Source organism: Panthera pardus, unplaced genomic scaffold (assembly GCF_024362965.1).
Source record: "Panthera pardus isolate Hobbes unplaced genomic scaffold, ASM2436296v1 HiC_scaffold_6, whole genome shotgun sequence".
Lineage (NCBI taxonomy): Eukaryota > Metazoa > Chordata > Mammalia > Carnivora > Felidae > Panthera > Panthera pardus.
This window is the reverse complement of record NW_026526991.1, coordinates 25,216,609-25,232,575: the sequence shown is the minus strand read 5'-3', so window position 1 is coordinate 25,232,575 and position 15,967 is coordinate 25,216,609. Positions and strand designations below refer to the sequence as shown.

General features: G+C 36.1%; 2 protein-coding genes across 5 annotated transcripts in view; one reads left to right on the top strand and one right to left on the bottom strand.

The window, feature by feature from the left end:
* METAP2 (methionyl aminopeptidase 2) overlaps window positions 1-4,992 on the top strand; it is a 29,268-nt gene extending 24,276 nt beyond the window's left edge. For both annotated transcript variants that reach the window (XM_019446477.2, XM_019446478.2), the window contains exons 7-11: window positions 219-313; window positions 575-671; window positions 2,871-2,974; window positions 3,482-3,597; window positions 4,305-4,992. In XM_019446477.2, the coding sequence (XP_019302022.1) occupies window positions 219-313; window positions 575-671; window positions 2,871-2,974; window positions 3,482-3,597; window positions 4,305-4,557 (665 nt within the window). In that variant the 3' untranslated portion in view covers window positions 4,558-4,992. The remainder of the gene's footprint in view (window positions 1-218; window positions 314-574; window positions 672-2,870; window positions 2,975-3,481; window positions 3,598-4,304) is intronic.
* Window positions 4,993-7,160: 2,168 nt separating this feature from the next.
* The window catches only part of USP44 (ubiquitin specific peptidase 44), a 54,903-nt gene continuing 46,096 nt past the window's right edge, over window positions 7,161-15,967 (bottom strand). For all 3 annotated transcript variants that reach the window (XM_019446483.2, XM_019446482.2, XM_019446484.2), the window contains 3 exons: window positions 15,448-15,556; window positions 10,197-10,402; window positions 7,161-9,028 (listed from right to left, as the gene is read on the bottom strand). In XM_019446483.2, coding sequence (XP_019302028.1) covers window positions 8,829-9,028; window positions 10,197-10,402; window positions 15,448-15,556 — 515 coding nt within the window. In that variant the 3' untranslated portion in view covers window positions 7,161-8,828. The remainder of the gene's footprint in view (window positions 9,029-10,196; window positions 10,403-15,447; window positions 15,557-15,967) is intronic.

Here is a 15,967-nt window from a genome sequence, read left to right as displayed (position 1 = left end):
ACTGACCCTGGAATTAGTCTTTGCATTCTGAAACTTTTATTTAACTTATTTATACTTTTTTTCACTTTGATTTTGAATGCTGTGTGGGTACTTGGACTGCTGCCTTCTTTTGAGCCCATCGTTTTATTTGCATGTTAACTAGGCAGATTAATAGAATAGATGCAGTAGACAAATTGACTAGCTGATACATCAACTTAAAGAAGAATTTTCTCTTTCAGGTAGGATTATTGACTGTGCTTTTACTGTTACTTTTAATCCGAAATATGATACATTATTAAAAGCTGTAAAAGATGCCACTAACACTGGAATAAAGGTATGTGAACTGGAAGCACAATTTCATTCAATGTATTTTGAGCATTTTATAGCCTGTTGAAGGTCTTTGGATTATGTAAGACTGGTCCACTGCCCTTAGGGTTTTAAGTGAACAATCCTAGTATAATATACCAAAGGTTTTATAAAGGAAGTTATAATATACAAAGCAGTTTATCTAATTGTCCCTTATTTTAGAATACTAATAAATTGTAATAAAATTATGCATTTTGAGTAACAAGTATATATATCATTTTGTTTTTAGTGTGCTGGAATTGATGTCCGTCTGTGTGATGTTGGTGAGGCCATCCAAGAAGTTATGGAATCGTATGAGGTTGAAATAGATGGGAAGACATACCAAGGTATGTTTTTAAAAAATGAATATTATTTTGAAATGCATGTGACCTCTTGCAGAATTAATTTTACAAAGTAGTGTTGAGTGCTTTCTTTATCTCCTGGGAATATAAAGAGGGAAAATGGAGGGAAAATAACTTCATCTTATTAGGAAAACTGTGGTCACTAGGTGGGAACTCTTGCAGAGCTGCGGTGGTAGCTGATAAGATACCCAGGGATTTATCTGAGAATGGCCAAAATGTAGACTTGGTTTTCTGTGACTAAGTCAAATTGAAGCTTAAAAAGAAGCCAGGGACTCATTCCATTGATGAGCCCTTCACCTTTTTTTTTTAAGTTGAGTTCAGAATTTGGAGTCCAGTTAATTCCTTGTGTGTTTTTTCTTTAATCTTTATTCCCTTTGCCTCTTGGTCTTTCCCAGCCACTGCCTTAGGTACACAGTCCCAGAGTCACCTGTGCTTTGTGCTGCTTTCCCAGCTCTCAGGGTCTAACCACTGTCCTTCCTGATCTGTGCTCACTGCTCTCTGTAACTACTGTTCTAATAACTTTTTAATTTTATTTTTATTTATTTTTATTTTTTAGTGAGTATATTTATTCTAATAACTTTCTTAAGGAGTGTTTCCCACATTTCCTTTAACCAAATCCTGTCTCTCCCTTGTAGTCATCTGAGCAGAGACATTCATACCTCCTTGACCTCTGTAAATTCACATGATTTATTTAGCATTCTTTGCCTGACCTTGTTGATACTGATAGACTACTGTGTTTCTACCAACTGCAGAAGGTATTCTTCCTCTGCAACCTGATGGTGTATGTCCTTGTTGCTCACAAATCCGTAATCCTGTAAACATCAGTGCAAATCAGTCTTTTGTACAGTACAATCAATATAATTGTCATTGTTTCATTGTTGTAGAGTTGAAAAAACCTTGCTACCTAATTCTGCCTTAAAAGAAAGGCAACTCGTACTGGAATTCTAGCACTGCAGAGATAGATTTTTTTTAAACCATTTTTATTGTGGAATATCACTGAAAATACATGCAACACAAAAATTCAGTTAAACAATTGTAAAAGTTATGTAATTTTATCCCTTGAGAAGTAGAATATTGTCAGCATTCCAAAAGCCCTTCAATTCTGTATACTCTTGAATTATAGCAGTCTTCCTCTAGCAAACCAAAGTCTTGAGTGCTAAAGTATTTACATTTGCTTTTCTAACTATGCATCCTTAAACAACAGTATATTTGTGCTTAACTTTTACATATATAATAATAAAACAATATGTATATAATTGTGCCTGTTGTTCTTTTTTCTTTAGGTTTTATTTTGTTGTTCAGTGTATCCCCAACCTTTCATTTTTATTGTTTAGTATTCCATTGTCGTGAATATACCACAGTTTGTTCTGTAATTGGTCTCAAGACCTTGGAGTTGTTTGGATTTTCCTTATTAACATTTGGAATGTGCTATAATTGTAAAATTTAAGATAGGGAGGTGTGTGGATTCCATTATGTAGGCCAAAGCTTTCTGGAATTTTCTACACCCTGGTGGCAGTCCTGCTAGATTCATTTTGTGTCCTGGGATCTTCAAGCCCTAGGACTGGAAGTCCAACCCCCCCCTTTGTCAACTGAAGAAAAAACTGTATGAGTTGGTTTGTGAAAAAAATAAAAAAATGTAAGGTTTTACATCCTATCATTTCAACACAGTATCCACATTGTCACAATACCTTTTGGTCCATAACTGTAAAAATATTTTTTGTTTGTAATCACTGTGTACATGACATGTACTGTGTAATATAACTTTATATTAACAGTACCTCCTTAATGGCACTTGGCTGGCTCAGTCCAAGGAGTGTGTGACTTTATCTCAAGGTTGTGGGTTTGAACCCCATGTTCGGTGTAGAGATTAAATAAAAAAAAAAAAAACAAGTTAAAAACGAATGAAAAACAATACCTCCTTAGATGACCCCCCATTGTTACCTCATCACATAGTTTTTTCTTTTCCCATCATCCCCCTTTACTCCCTTCTAGTTTTTAGTAAATTGCAATTAACATCTTTTCTATATTCTGCTAGTTTTCCAGTTTGTATTTAACTATGTCAATGCGAGGTTATTTAGTAGTGCCATATCGTTTTTAAATCAATGCTTGAACTCTGTGCCAGAAAGCCAAGAGATCTGTTTGTGCTTCTGGAAACCTTGAATAACTGTTTTCCTATTATGCCAGTGAAACCAATCCGTAACCTAAACGGACATTCAATTGGGCCGTATAGAATACATGCTGGGAAAACAGTGCCCATCGTGAAAGGAGGAGAGGCTACAAGAATGGAGGTATGTATGCCATACATACAAAGTGTTTATTGTGAAGCATTCTGATTTTTTTTTTCCTAAACTAAAGTTAGTGATAGTTGAGTATATAGTATGTTGAGCAAAATTAACTTGCCATCTTTACTGGTCTGTGCAAGTATGCAAATTGTGTCTGGTCAGGCCAGGGCTCAGTCAGCTATGGAAGTTGGGTATGTCAGAGGATTGTTCATTCAACACTTAATGAGTATTTACTAAGCATCTCTTAGATGCCAGTCTCTTTAGTAGTCACTGAGGATGTAGTAGTGAACAAAATAAAATTCCCTGCCTGTATAAAGCCTACATTCCAATAGGAGGACATAGACCAAAAAGTGCTAAGGAGATAAAGCAAGGAAGGGTGGATGACTACCAGGGGGTTATTTCATGTTGTTTTTTATATGAAGTAAATAATAACCTCAGCCTGAAGTTGACAAATGGCAATTTTAATTGGTTCTGAATTTTTCTTCTCTCCCCTTGACCTTACATATTCTTTAGGAAGGAGAAGTGTATGCCATTGAAACCTTTGGAAGCACAGGAAAAGGCGTTGTTCATGATGATATGGAATGCTCACATTATATGAAAAATTTTGATGTTGGACATGTGCCAATAAGGTGAGAGACTGTTGTTTTTATAGGAGTATTAAGCTTCTTTTCCCAGGTAGTAGCATTTTTAAAAATGTGACAAACGTTCACAGTGGTATATTCATTAATGTACAGTTCTATAGCCTACCAGTAAGTTGTGTGGATTTTTATAATACAGCAAGGAAATTGGCCTGTTAAAAATCTTAACTGAGATGAAAATGATATAGGCAAGTATTCTCTTCAGATCCAGTTTCTAATAATTGTTAATACTTTCAGAGAGAATCATTTTGCTGGCATTTCTAGGTTTTTGTTCTTAATATTTTCCTATTAATAAACTTTCTATTTTTACCTTTTTTTCCCCCTTAAACTTTTTGGAGAAGATGGTTGAAGGATGGATTTATACCTCCTTTATGTGCAGGTCTTTCAGCTTGGTGCACAAAAAAGGAAATTAACCACCATAATACTGTTGATGAGTCTCTACTGGGAATTTAACACACACATGTGTAGACACATAAATAAATACGTAAGATAGTCTTCAGGTGGTCTCTCATTCAGCTGCCATCTATAATTAGGTATGAGCTGTTATACATTCTGACTTTTGAATGTTGAAAGAGACAAAAAGTTTTTTGAAGTTAATTACCAAGTAAAACCACAGCTACCATATGAGCTTTCCTTAATGGGGAAAATGAGTTGGTAACTTTTTAGTCACCTGTTAATTTTGGATTTTCTCCTCTTAGGCTTCCAAGAACAAAACACTTGTTAAATGTCATCAATGAAAACTTTGGCACCCTTGCCTTCTGCCGCAGATGGCTGGATCGCTTGGGAGAAAGTAAATACTTGATGGCTCTGAAGAATCTGTGTGACTTGGGCATTGTAGATCCATATCCACCATTATGTGACATTAAAGGATCATATACAGCACAGTTTGAACATACCATACTGTTGCGTCCAACGTGTAAAGAAGTTGTCAGCAGAGGAGATGACTATTAAACTTAGTCCAAAGCCGCCTCAACATCTTTTATTTTCTAAGCTTTGTTGGAGTACATTATACCACAATTAATTTGCAACATGTTTGTCTGTTTAACAGTGGACCTATGTAATGCTTTTATCCATGTTTAAAAAGGAAGGACTTTGATCAAATGCAAACCATCTAATGTAATTAGCCAAGGAAAAAGCTTTCAGGACTTTCAAATGTTAACTGTTTTTCCCATCTAGGAAATGCTATAAAGCTCAAATTAGTTAGGAATGACTTACACATTTTTTGTTTTAAACACCTAAGAGATGCTTTTCAGATATTTATATTGCCATATTCTTAATTGAATGCTTTGAATGACTACATCCAATTCTGCACCTATACCCTCTGGTATTGCTTTTTAACCTTCCTGGAATCCATTTTCTAAAAAATAAAGACATTTTCAGATCTGAGAGCTACATTTCAATGTCTGTGGTTATAATTCTGCACAGGAAATAGCTGAACTTAACGTAGGGAAATGTAGAGCCTTTTATCTGGATTGTAGACCTCTACACTGAAACTTTTCTTCTGACATAATGGCTAAAACAAGATCTACACATGCATAATGTGGGAAAATCTTCACAAATTAAAGCTTTAGGAATGGTTTGCCTTTGTTTTCTTTTTAGAACCATATTAGTCTTTGTCTTTCATTTTTTTCCCATGACATTATGAAGATTAATTGAAACATGACCTAGTAGACAACATTGTACCAACTTGAAACCTTGATTTAGTAAAATCTCAACATTTAGATCCTTTATCCAGTGGTAGTTTTTATCAGGAAATGTATTCAGCTTGCTCAATAAACCAAAAGGGCATTTAAGACTACAAACACTAGAACAGGAAAACTTCCCATACTTGGATCTTGCTATAATTAGAAACGTTAAATTGAACTATTAGGCATTTCCATTAATGAATCAAATTCACCCTGCCCCTTGACTGGCTTGAATTAAAAACTAGTGGCATTTCAGTTACACTAATTATGGCAGCTAAGTGCGTAAGTTGAATGTAAGATACCTAATATTTACTTATTTAAACTGAGTCCCACTACAGATTCTTGAACAAATTGCCTGAATTCTTTGTAACCGATTTGTTGGGGATGTTCCAACACAATTTCAAAATTGTTTATGTACCAAGGTAAAGCCTTAATTTGTATATGCTTTAGCACAATAAGATTCACTGCCTCTGGGATGCTGTTTAGTTTGTATTTTGTTTAATGTTTTTCTCATAGGAAGAAAAACTGGATTTCTGTACTTAGATCATTTATTATATATATAGCATTAGAGCTATAAATGTTGTCTTGTGGGGTAAACAATCTAGTTTTAAGTTATATGAGCCATGTTTATTATGGTGCTAATGTTCAATAGCTACTTTCAGATTATTTTCTCCAGTTTCTGTGATGTGCTAGTGGCAGAGCTCACAAGCTCATGCTTAGACATGTTATAGGGCTTGGGCCCTCCAGCTAGTTCTCTTGGGGTTCTGAGTCCATACTACTTTGATGTGTTTTGGTGGGAGATATAAAGTATCTCAATTTCTATGCTCAAGAGTTTTATAATTTACCCTGTGAATGAAGAATATTGGAGCATTATAAGACCTCTCTTTAGCAGTAGGGATCTCAAACCAGTTATAACCTCCAAGCTCTCTTCCTAGTAACTCTTGTGAGCAGTAGCATCGCTGCATGCCCCTGGAATAGCTGGAAGAAATATGATCTTGTAAATAGGAAAGCTGTCACTTAAAAACATTGTATTGTTTACCTACTAGCCATGTATCTCTTGAAATCATTTTGTTATGTTTACAATGATGTACCTTATTAGTAACAAATTATTAGTTGATGTTTAACAAATAGTGCCTTTAGTAAATTATTTTACAACCAAAACACGTTGTTTTTTGTTAGATCAACTTAGCCGAATGTAGAAGTCTACACTAAGATGTACAATAAGAAATTTAAGTTTCTGTTCATTGGCTAGGTTTTGGTTTTGTAAATTTAATACATCTTTTTATATCCATTTTAGGTTTGTAGCAAAATTGAGCATCAAGTACAGGGTTCCCATATACCCCCTTGACCTCACACACATAGTCTTCCGCCTAGGTTTTAGTTTTGAGGGATTAAAAAGTAAAAGGCTCGGGGCGCCTGGGTGGCTCAGTCGGTTGAGCGTCTGACTTCAGCTCAGGTCATGATCTCACAGTCTGTGAGTTCGAGCCCCACGTCGGGCTCTGTGCTGACAGCCCAGAGCCTGGAGCCTTTTTCAGATTCTGTGTCTCCATCTCTCTGAACCTCCCCCGTTCATGCTCTCTCTCTCTCTGTCTCAAAAATCAATAAAGGTTAAAAAAAAAAATTAAAAAAAAAAGCTATATGCATACATATAGGTGTGTATACCTTTAAAAAAAAAAGTAAAAGGGTAAGTCACTTTCTTTCTCATATATTTTTATATTGAAATAAGTACTGAAACATCTATACCATTACAAACAGCAGATCTTCCAGAGATGTCTTTAAATTATCTCCCTAAAACCAGGTGCTAAAGTGTATAGCAGTTTACCCAAGTATAAAGTAATCCTTGAAATTAAAAAAGGCTAGACTCAGGTATCTTGACCACATAAATCTTTAATGAGGTATAATTACGTTAACAGTTGAGGTAACAACTTGCATAGGTAATTAAGTGAAAGATTTTAAACTTTAGCCATTTAATACTCAGGCTGTATTTTGGCATAAATGACTTGTCTGTTCAGTGATAAATTCTCATTGCACTTCATCATCAGCTGCCCCAGCAACTTGGCTCTCTGAAATTTAAGGAAAATTTGCTAATAGAGGTCCTTTTCAAGCTTATACTTAATAGATGAACACTGGCAAAAAACAGCATTCTATAGGGTGTTATCTTTCATGAAGATTTTAACCTACAAGCAAACCTAAAAAGAATAAATGATCTTCCAGTGGTTAACACTGAGCTAAGATGTGAAATAGCTGATCTATAGAGGTTAGTGGATGATAAATTAGCAGCAGTAGGATTTTAAAGAGATCTAGTAAGATTATTTGGGAAGAGCAAAGAGTATTTCATAACATATTTATAATAAAATGGAAGTTTAGATAGTTTTTTTTAAAGGGCCAAGTATTTGAACATCTGAGGTTCCTAGTCTTCACATAATCGGAGCAAGAGTGAGTAATCCAAGCCGATTTAGAAAATGAGATTTAGAAAAATTATTTAGAAAAATGAGATGCTGAACATCTTGCCCAGTTGCCAATTTTGAACAATTATCTTCTCTGTCCTAAGCAATTTTTTCTCTTCAAGAAGACTTATTTTTTCCCTTTAAACTAAAAATCTCAAGATATGATACAGTACAAAGCTTTTAAGAGATCTAATGTTAAACATACAAAAAACCCTCATATCCAAGTTAAACTGTACTTGCTTACCATAATACACTGCTGAATTCAGATTTTTGATAAGACTGCTTTATTAGAATCTGGACAAACCTGTTTGCTGCCAAACAAATCATTATAAGTCCGAGCCATCATTGTTTTCATGTCCACAGTACTGAAGTAATTTAAATATACTACTTATAAAGCTGTCATTTTCATTTGTATGAAGTTTGACTATGCCAAATAAAGAACAATTATTAAAACTTAATACATTTTTGAAAAAAATGAAGTTCCTTTAACCAAGGAATGTTTGTTCTGAGTCCTGTAACACACAAAGCCTCAGGAGTATCAATTTGTGTGACTGATGAGTATTTAGGTAATACCTTGGTATTTCACAGTGAATGTAGTAGTTTAACTGCCTTCAAGGGGCAAAGGTAACTTCACTATGCAAATGGCCTGAAAGAAATTTTTTCTTTTTTGGTAATATCATTAGTGAAGACTATCTAATTTCCACCTAATAAGAATTTGTATAGAAAATACCTACAAAAGCTAAATAAAAAATGTATAAAATGATGCCACCTGAACTTCAGTAAAAGATTGCACAAATTCATGATCTGAGCCAATTAAGACATGAAAATATAAAAGAAGTAATGCCAGTATGAAGTAAACACTGAAAGTTTAAAACTCCCAAGTACTTGAGAAAAGTTTAGTTACCTGCTGTCATTGATATACATGTTTATGCTAATTTTGTCTCTGTAAAAACAGTTTTGTTGTGGATACAAAATGTAGAAACTGTGCACTGAATCCTAAGTAAAAAATTAAAACAATGAAGCTCAAAATTGTAAGCCCTTTTAAAAAGTATATATAAAATCACAAGAAGAAAGCCCCACTGTCTTTGGATCAGCTAAGGATTTCATTAGAAGAGGTATCAGCTTCTTCACTGGGATGTTGGCTACCAGACAGGAGTTCTGGAGGCAAGAGTTTAGAATGTCCATTCTCAGTAACTCGCTGGGTATAAAACAAGATATAAGCTTGGGCCTTGCATACTTCATCCATAGTGCACATGCTTAGCTTGGAATCATTGCAGTGTACCCAGAACCCTAGAGTGAAGCACAGAAATATACCTTAATGTTTATAAAGGAATTTTAGAAGTTTCTAGTATAAATTAAAATGGATTTAAAGGTATTAGTTTCAGTAAGAGTTAAAGTTTCTTTGAAGGGAAAATAATTAGCCAACTCCTTTCTTTTAAATAGTTTGGGCAGTATGTTACTCTGGATTTATCTACCTTTATTCTACAAGTAGTTTTAAGTTAAAGAATCTGATTAGTTCACCTGACACAATCTTTAATTCCAGGTATCATTTTACCAGTTAATGCTTTTGCTACTAGTCATACTGTAAAGCAAACAGTGTACAATTCACTCTTGGTAGTTTATTGTTAAATTAATTGCCTTCGTGGATTATGTGGGCTTTCTGTCCACACGTCTTTTGTGTTTATTTTGTGTAGGGTGAAGGGAAATGGTATGAATGTGGAGGCTCAGTCTTCGTTCAATAGTAGGTAAGGAAGGGAAATAAAAAAACCCTAAGTCACTTGTTACCTATGAAGACTGTCCTTGAGGGTCCATGGAGGCAGTAAATTAAAGTGAGTTTTGTTAAAACCTAAACTCAGAGTTTATTCTAAGTATCTGTGATCCCAGTTTATTAGATGGTCTGTTCTCTAGCAAAATTAACTAGATGAAACCAGTAAACAGAGGACTTGCCCTTAGAAATAACGCCTGTAATAAAAGATAGCACTAGGGTGCCTGGGTGGCTCAGTTGGTTAAGTGTCCGATTTCGGCTCAGGTCATGATCCCACAGTTCGTGAGTTCAAGCTCTGTGCTGACAATTGGGAGCCTGGAGCCTGCTTTGGATTCTGTGTCTTTGTCTCTGCCCTCCCCCACTAGTGCTCTTTCTCTCTCTCTCTCTCTCATAAATAAACATGAAAAAAATTATATAAAAAAAGATAGCACTGAATTAATGCAACCATTCTTACTATCTTATTGCTACAGCCTTTGAAAGTCAAAACTACTACAATCCTGCAGAAAATATCCATTTTCTGCACAAACTCTCAGTTTTTTTTATGAACTATAGAAGTATTCTTGAAAGAAAACAAAAGGTCAAGTGGCTTCACTTAAGATGATTTAGTGGTCAATTTAGAAATTGTAAAGCCTGAACTCCAGCTTCCAAATTTGACCCAAGATAAAATACTTTTCCCCATCTACCCATCTATACCTCCTTCAGAATTATAGCAGTAGGCAGTGTAGTGTCCTGAGCCAAATCCTTTCCCATGGTGCATTACTACAGCAGATAAGTCATAGATAAAACATTCTGGTCTGAGGGATTTCAGGGATTCCCTGCAGCAATAAGGCTCCATGTTTAAGATTTCTTCAAAGCCAACATGAACACCAATTTTCTCTCGGTTATTACGTCCTGACCACCTGTGAACAAACCAGGGTAAAATTATTAAAAAAAAAAAAAAAAATCAATGGAATATAAACATGTGCCAGGTTCAGACAGTCATAATAATAGGTCTCAGTATAGAATACAAAGTATCATATGTAAAATAATGTAAATATAAAATCCTTTCAATGCTGAAGGTGGCTATAAATGGAAGAATTTAGGCTTATTAAACAGGTCTAGTCAGGTTTTAAAGTATCTGCCTTCTGTAGTTAGATGATAATATAGGAAGAAAATTAATATAGGAAGGAAATTACGGCCCTGTGGCAGTTTCCCCCTTCTAATGGATTAATTTAAAGTACCAAAGGGTTTTTAAATTTTTATTTATTTTTCTTAGAGATTGTATTTATTTTTCATTAAAAAAATCTTTTAAAGGTTTATTTATTTATTTTGAAAGAGACTTACAGAGTGCGAGTGGGGTAGGGGCAGAGAAGGGGAGAAACGAATTCTAAGCAGGCTTCGCGCTGTCAGCACAGAGCCTGACACGGGGCTGGAACCCACAAACCTAGGATCATGACCTGAGCTGAAATCAAGAGTCGGATGCTCAACTGACTGAGCCACCCAGGCACCCCTAAAGATTTTAAATAATCTCTACACCCAACATAGGACTTGAGCTCACAACCCCAAGACCAAGAGTTGTAGGCTCCACCAACTGACCAGCCAGGTGCCCACCAAAAGGTTTTTAATTCTCTGTTGCCTTGTCACACCATAAGGGAGATACCCCAGAAGCTAGAGTTTGTACTTGGGAAACATACTCTGGATCCTTCTTGGCCAGATGTGGAGAAAAAAACAGAACAAAACCTCTAATTCCTCAGAACACTTCAGAGCTCTTAAAAAAAAAAAAAAAAAGGAACTGTGACCCTTCCTTGTAAGTCAGCAAAATACTCATTAGGGATAGAACTCTAATAGTGCCTAGCTATACTGTCCTTTTCCCAGCCTGTTGGTCATCCTTCTTGGTACTAGATCAAAACATGGCAAACAATGTTTTTATCATACACAGAGTATGAGCTGGTGCTACAAGGGAAAATAATGTAATACATGGTTGTTCTTAGAAGGGATTATAATGCAGCTTGGGGTACTGTGGTGCAGAGACAAAAGACAGCCATTGATGAAAATATAATAGCATTAAAGTACTAAAACATGAAGTTATGATGGATAAAAATAAGTAGACAAAGGAGAAAGGAATATAGATAGGTTTTGTGAAGTCAAAATATGTGAAGATGCTATCAGTACAATATAAACTGGTATGGAACTAAAGGTGAGACTTGCAAATTAAATGGACTAAGACTCATATCCCAATCCTTCCCCATGAAATGTATGAAAAATCCTACATCCAGTGCACCTTTAGTCAGGATGGAAGACCAAGCACGTTAAAAAAAAAAAGGCACTTGCTTAACGTAAGTTCCTATAATTCTTATCATTCACAAGTTTATATTTTATTTAACCATAAAATTCAAACCTTACATTATTTAATAATGCTCAATAAACACTTGTATGCCATCTAAATAGACAATTGATTCCTATTGATAAGTTTGGCACCCAGTTTTTTTCTGCTGATACAGTAAATTGTGGGTGCCTGGGTGGCTCAGTGGGTTAAGTGTCCAACTCTTGATTTCAGCTTAGATCATGATTTTTAAAAAAAAATTTTAATGATTATTTATTTTTGAGAGAGACAGAGCACAAGTAGGGGAGGGGCAGAGACAGAGGGAGACACAGAATCGGAAGCAGGCTCCAGGCTCTGAGCTGTCAGCACAGAGCCCGACGTGGGGCTTGAACTCACAAACCATGAGATCATGACCTGAGCTGAAGTCGGACACTCAACTGACTGAGCCACCCAGGCGCCCCTCAGATCATGATCTTGAGGTTTGTGAGTTTGAACCCTGTTTTGGGATCTGCACTGACAGTGCGGAGCCTGCTTGGGATTCTCTCTCACTCTCTCTCTGTCCCACTCATGCTCTCTCTCAAAATAAATAAAACACAAACAAACAAAAAAAAGAAATACAGTAAAATGATAACAAGATAACACTATACCCTAAGTGCACAGTGGTTTACTTCAAAGAGAAGGGAGAGAATAGACCGGGAGACACACGTGGGGAGCTTTTACGGTACTAGAAACGTTCCATTTCTTATGCCTTTTCAGAGGCTCCTGTATGCCCCTGTCCAATCCCATTCTCCCTTTTATCTTTTATATATCCTATATATTTTATACACTGGCAAATCTTCATTCAAAGATGAAGAAAAAGGAGAAAGACAAAGTGGTAAATGCAGCATAAGCAAAATCTCTGAATCAGAAATAAATATGGCATGAAGGGTCAAAAATGTTTTGGGCAGAAGATGGAAAGGGAGTCAAACAGGTTTAACTCTAAGGAAAGCTTCAAATACCAGGTTAAAGCAGCAATTATGAAGAACAGGAAGTTCTTTAACAGTTTACAGTAGCCGATTCAGTACCAATTTATGTAACCAAAATTTGAGTCCTTTCAGTTTTTTCTTTACAGAATCTCTTTTATGTTCTTACCTCTCCATGCTCCCTGGCCCTGGAATACAACATTAACCTCCTAATTAGTCCTCCAGTTTCCACTCCACTTGATTTTATGCACAATGGCAGGTCTTGCCTGACTTCACTAAACCTTTTGTTTATACCCTTCCCTGTTCCTTCCTCCATACCTTTGTTCACGTTGCTCCCTTAGGCTAAAGTGCTCCTCCTTCTGTACATGCCCCATTCATTCACTTAGTAAATATTTTCGGCCAAATACTATGCACAGAATTTGGTTCTGGGCCTTGGGATACAGGAATGAAATAGACAACATTCCTGTCCTTACTGAGCTTCTGTTCCACTAGCAGAGGAAGAGAAATAAGTAAACTACTAATTGCAGGTGATGGGTTCTGCCATTTAAGCAGAAATAGGGTAGTATGATAATGAGGGTTGGGTGGTACTACCTTTTTTTTTTTTTTTTTAGAAAAAAACGAGAGAGCTTGAGCAAGGGTGAGGGGCAGAGGGAGAAAGAATCTTAAACGCTCAGCACGAGCCCGACACAGGGCTAGATCCCACAACCCAGGGATCATGACCTGAGCCAAACATGAACCCTTAACTGAATGGGCCACCCAGGTTCCCTGAGTGGTTCTACTTTTAAGTAGGATGGTCAGGGAAGTCTGCTCTAAAGAGATGACATATAAACTGAGATCTGAATAATATAAAGACCCCTATGCCATAAGAGAGGCTTTGGGAACATCAGCTAACCCCCTCTTCTAAGTCTCTGATAAATCAATTTGTATATAATTTGTGATACTTAGTATTTCTATTTCACCACTATTTCTGTGCATGCCTGACTATAATCTTGAGAAAAGGAACCTACTTTATATTCCCCAAAGAATATAGAACATCTTGCATTAACCAGCACTCACATGTTATTTGCTGACTGTTCCTTTAACAGCTTCAATAAGTAACTGAAATAACTGACTAGAGTTAACAGTGAATATCTCTGGGAAGTGGGACTGAGAGGAAAGAGATACTTATTTTGGGCTTTTACTTTACCTTCTGTAAAGTTTGAATTAAAAAAATATATTATTGGGGCACCTGGGTGGCTCAGTTGGTTGAGTGTCTGACTTCAGCTCGGGTCATGGTCTAGCAGTTCGTGAGTTCGAGCCCCGCGTCAGGCTCTGTGCTAACAAACAGAGCAGCCCGGAGCCTGCTTCAGATTCTGTATCTCTCTCTCTCTCTCTCTCTCTCTCCCTCCCTCCCCCTCCCCTGCTTATGCTCTGCCTCTGTCTCAAAAATAAGTAAATAAATGTTAAAATAAATAAATATTTTAATTATTAAAAAAACTTTACATTTTTCAATGTTTATTTATTTTTGAAGGAGAGAGAGACAGAGTGTGAGGTGGGGAGGGGCAGAGTGAGAGGGAGACAGCAGGCTCCAGACTCTGAGCTGTCAGCACAGAGCCCGATGTGGGGCTTGAACTCACAAACCGTGAGATCATGACCTGAGCCGACGTCAGACCCTTAACCAACTGAGCCACCCAGGCGCCCCAATTATTAAAAAAACTTTAAACAAGCAAAACCCAATATGTATGAAAAACATGGTCTCAGTAGTTTTCAAGTCCTAGCACATAAAGTCATTTAAGAGAAGAATAAGCTTTAAGGTTAACATGGTTATTACAAAGTATGAAACCATATGCTTTGCTTAACCAACAGTTTTGCAAACTAATTCACCTGACTAAACATATTTCTGAACACTAGAATTTTTTTTTGTTTTTGTTAACTGCTCTTAGTTGAACTTATTTTTCTGAGAATGAAACAATTGAGCCAAATCCTCTAAGTTATAAAGACTTTTACACCCTCACTGAGCATATTTTAAACTCTATAAGCAGAAACTTACATGGAGAATAAGATTACTGAGCAGACCAAAATGGGAGGGGTCGACTCATTAGCAATGTATTCTACAAGGGAAGCAAATCAGAAGTTTAGTTATTAAATGTAGTGTTTACTGGTCAAGGCTAGAGATAATGACAGGATTTTTTTTGTCTTTAAAAAAAAGCAGAAGTAGGGGTGCCTGGGTGGCTCAGTCAGCCAAGCATCTGACTCTCAATCTTGGCTCAAGTTATGATCTCATGGTTCCTGATATCTAGCCCCACCTGGAGCTCTGCTTGGGATTCTCTCTCTTCCTCTCCCTCTGCCCCATGCACACACACTCTCAAATAAGTAAACATTTAAAAAGTAAGTAAATAAATAAGTGAATGCAGAAGTAGGTAGATGTTATTAAGTCATCTGCTAGCCCAGTATATACTACTAAAATTTGATTCATTATGTGTGTTAAGTTTTAAAGCATGATAAGCACAAGGAATGATTAAATTAGAAGTGTAAAGTTGGAGGGGAGCCTGGCTGGCTCAGTTGGTATATCATGTGACTCTTGATCTTGGTGGTGTTAAGTTCAAACCCCACGTTGAATGTAGAGATTACTTAAAAAATAAAAAATCTTTAAAACAAACAAACAAATGAAGCATGTAGTTATAATACCACTACAACTAACCTGAATCGTTTGAGATGTAGTCTGAGAACCTGAGGTAGGTGACAAACCATAAGCTGTTTTCGTGCCTCTGTGAGTACAACTGATTTTGAGGAAAACCTTCTACGTTTTGCTGTGATATCAAAGACAGAATGAGAATCAAATTTAAAGATACAAAGAAATGCTGAGTAAATACTTTAGACATGTATTATTAAACATCTTCTCTGTCACAGGCATTGTACTGTGCTAGAGATAAGGACATACTTGCTCTAAAAAAAACTTGTAAGTACAAACATGCATACACACAACTTAAGAGCTAGTCAAGGTAGACAGACATGTACACAATTCAGTACATGATTTAATATAATCCTGCAAATAAGGCAACAGAATGATATAGTGCTACAATATTTAAAAATGGATTTGGCTATGCCAATTAAGAAGAAAACTTTCCCTAAACATACTTTAATATACACTTCCCAAATTCTTCATTTAAACAATTATCATGGTCAGTTCATTTACTGAATTTAATCAGAATCCCAGTGGG